This window comes from Capsicum annuum, chromosome 10, assembly GCF_002878395.1.
Source record: "Capsicum annuum cultivar UCD-10X-F1 chromosome 10, UCD10Xv1.1, whole genome shotgun sequence".
Classification (NCBI taxonomy): Eukaryota; Viridiplantae; Streptophyta; class Magnoliopsida; order Solanales; family Solanaceae; genus Capsicum; species Capsicum annuum.
In genome coordinates this window covers 11,373,255-11,376,074 of record NC_061120.1, presented here as the reverse complement: position 1 = coordinate 11,376,074, position 2,820 = coordinate 11,373,255, and the positions used below count along the sequence as shown (strand labels likewise).

The 2,820-nt window shown below is 30.5% G+C and overlaps 1 protein-coding gene across 1 annotated transcript; it reads right to left on the bottom strand.

Moving 5' to 3' along the window:
- Window positions 1–236: 236 nt before the first annotated feature.
- On the bottom strand, window positions 237–2,586 carry LOC107844872 (transcription factor MYB41-like). Its single transcript, XM_016689207.2, has 3 exons — window positions 2,281–2,586; window positions 1,573–1,702; window positions 237–1,134 (listed from the first exon to the last, which is right to left on the bottom strand). The coding sequence occupies exons 1-3, from the start codon at window positions 2,411–2,413 to the stop codon at window positions 408–410; spliced, it is 990 nt and encodes a 329-aa protein (XP_016544693.2). The 5' UTR covers window positions 2,414–2,586; the 3' UTR covers window positions 237–407.
- Window positions 2,587–2,820: the final 234 nt, after the last annotated feature.

Sequence of the window (2,820 nt, the reverse complement as noted above, 5' to 3'; positions counted from 1 at the left end):
TTTAAGAAATAAAGATAGAATAAAAAACAGATGACATGAATATGAAGAAAATTTAGTCCATCATGCATTTACCAACTATGCTAGGAAAGAATAGTAATGTAAACAAGTTTTACATGATAACTACAATTTAATAGAGTATTGCAAGTTATCTGCTATATTTTTTGAATTACCATGTCATATTTTTTATTAAATTTATTAAGAATATTATACGTTGTTTCTGCTCAAAAATTAAATTCAAAGGGAAATACTATAGGATAACAAACATCTGGCAAGTATTCATAATTTGGAAAAAGAAGAAAATTACATGATAATGGCTCATTCAACTTAGCTTTAACAGGAAATGAAACAAAAAAAGAAAAGAAAAGAAATAAGAAAAGGAGATAATAACATTTTGGATATTATCACTGTTACAACAAATCATCAAAATCTAAACTCTCTGGAATTTCAAACTTCATGAAACTATTGAAGTTACTGCAATAACTTTCTTTCTCTTCTTCCGTGCCTGACAAAGGTGTATCAAAATTGAAATTCTGACTATTCTGATTGTTGTTGTTGTTATTGTTGTTTAAGGATTGAATCGTTGAGTTCTCAGATACTTCAGACGCAGAATAACTATAGTTTTGAAGAGATATCACATTTTCATGGAATGCTTGGCCATTCATCAAATAAGACCCCATGTTACCTTGTATGGACTGGGAAGATGAAGATGAAACATTTTGTGGGGTGTAATTTGGTATTTTTGAAATTTGGTTGTGCAATTGATCATTATGTTGGAAAATAGAGGACTGATTATGCAATAATTGATTTTGTTGAAGTTTTTGTAGCAAGAGTTCAGGCCCTTGAGAGTTTTGATTTTGTAATGATAGTTCTTGATTTTCATGAGTTTGGGAAAGTAATATGGAATTTGCAAGTTTGAAGATTTCAGGGTTTACGAGTGCTTGTAGTCCCAACAAGCTTGAAAGATTAAGCTGAGTCGAGTTGAAAAGTAATGAAAAGTCTAAGAAATCAAGACGAGGGCTATGAGTCACCGGATCAATGCCCATTCTCAACAGTCTTTTTCTTATATGTGTGTTCCAATAATTCTTGATTTCGTTGTCCGTTCTTCCTGGTAAACGTTCTGCTATAGCTGACCACCTGCACACAGTGATATATATGTGAGCTAAATATTAAGAATATAATTAAGTAAAAATAAAAATATATCATCTCTAATAGTTCAAATTTTAAATAAGATTTAGCGTGATTCAATATGTTATCATAACAATAAGGTAGTTGGGGTTCAACTTTCAAGCCTTATTATCATCACTTATAATATAAGAAGATTCCACGTACTTGACATTGAAAAGAAATCAAGTCTTCGTGAGGGACGTGTTACGAACCTAATTAAATGAATAAGTATGCTATTTCTAACAACTTGTAGTTTTGAACATATATATGATTACATAATTTAACAATGAAAAACTAATAAAGACTACAAGATTCCTTAAAAGAAAAAAAAAAAAAAGGGAAGCTAACGATGAAAAATTGAAAATAAATAAATAAATTAGTCAGACCTCAAAAAAATTTAAGTCTTACTTGTTGCCAAGAACACTATGAAGTTGGATAATAGTTTCTTCTTCTTCAAAAGAGAATCTTCCTCTTCTAATATCTGGCCTCAAATAATTTGTCCACCTAAGACGACAACTCTTGCCACACCTTTGAAGTCCTGCACACAATTTTTTTTTTCCATATATTAGAACACATATATTATTCTGAAATCATTTACTGAAGAATTACACTATATATATAAGGTTAAAACTTTTTCTTATGTATATATATAATAGATGTCAAGTCACTTGATTAAAATCCTATCTCTCCGCCACATTAGAACACCTATATGTCTTAAGGGGCGTAGAGGGTTCATCTGAAATCCTTTGCAGGAAAATTAATATGTTGTGTATAAGAAGTTAAAAGGTTTTTGTTATTCATAAATATAATAAATGCTAAACACGTAGCTGAACGAAAATCATGGTTCCATCACTATTAGAACACCTATTTAGTATTCTTAAGAAAAGATGGAAACAACATATATATATACACGTAGCTGAACGAAAATCATGGTTCCACCACTGTTAGAACACCTATATAGTATTCTTAAGAAAAGATGGAAACAACATATATATACACGTAGCTGAACGAAAATCATGGTTCCACACTGTTAGAACACCTATATAGTATTCTTAAGGAAAGATGGAAACACCATATATATAGAGAGAGAGACGGATGAATTAATTAATTATTTACCAGCATTTTTGGGAAGATTTCTCCAATTTCCAGGGCCATGAACTTGAATGTATTGAATGAGTTTTTGATCTTCATCTGGAGTCCATGGACCTTTCTTTAGTCCATTTTTATCACAACATGGTGTTCTTCCCATAGTTCTTTTTTTGCTTTTGGTTGGTCCTTAGGAATATATATTGATTTAGAAAATTACAACTTTTTAATTAAAGAAAGCAGAAAGAGATAGATGTAGTAGTGTAAAGGAAAAGAAAATAGTGAGATTTTGGAAACAAAAGTGAAGTTGTAGGTCCCTAAGCTAGGGGGATTTATGACCCTTATTTATAGATGAGAAACCAAGTGCTTAATTAATAAACATGATTGAAGTCAATATATAACCTCATTATACATTTATGCCCCCCTCTCTTTTCTTTTTTATCTTTTTTATTTTCTGATGTAGTGTTGATATTTGCTTTGAACTTCAACTAATTTAAATTTGTGCCAATAAGATGCATAAAAAGGGAAAAACATCCTCCTTCAAGGTTTTTATTTTCTCCCTCGTAGTCT

Excerpts from the sequence above, each read along its gene's own strand:
- LOC107844872 (XM_016689207.2), bottom strand. The coding sequence starts at position 2,413 with ATGGGAAGAACACCATGTTGTGATAAAAATGGACTAAAGAAAGGTCCA. Across the intron at positions 1,703-2,280 it reads AAATCTTCCCAAAAATGCTG|GACTTCAAAGGTGTGGCAAG; the intron begins GTAAATAATTAA and ends AATTGTGTGCAG. Across the intron at positions 1,135-1,572 it reads CATAGTGTTCTTGGCAACAA|GTGGTCAGCTATAGCAGAAC; the intron begins GTAAGACTTAAA and ends CACTGTGTGCAG.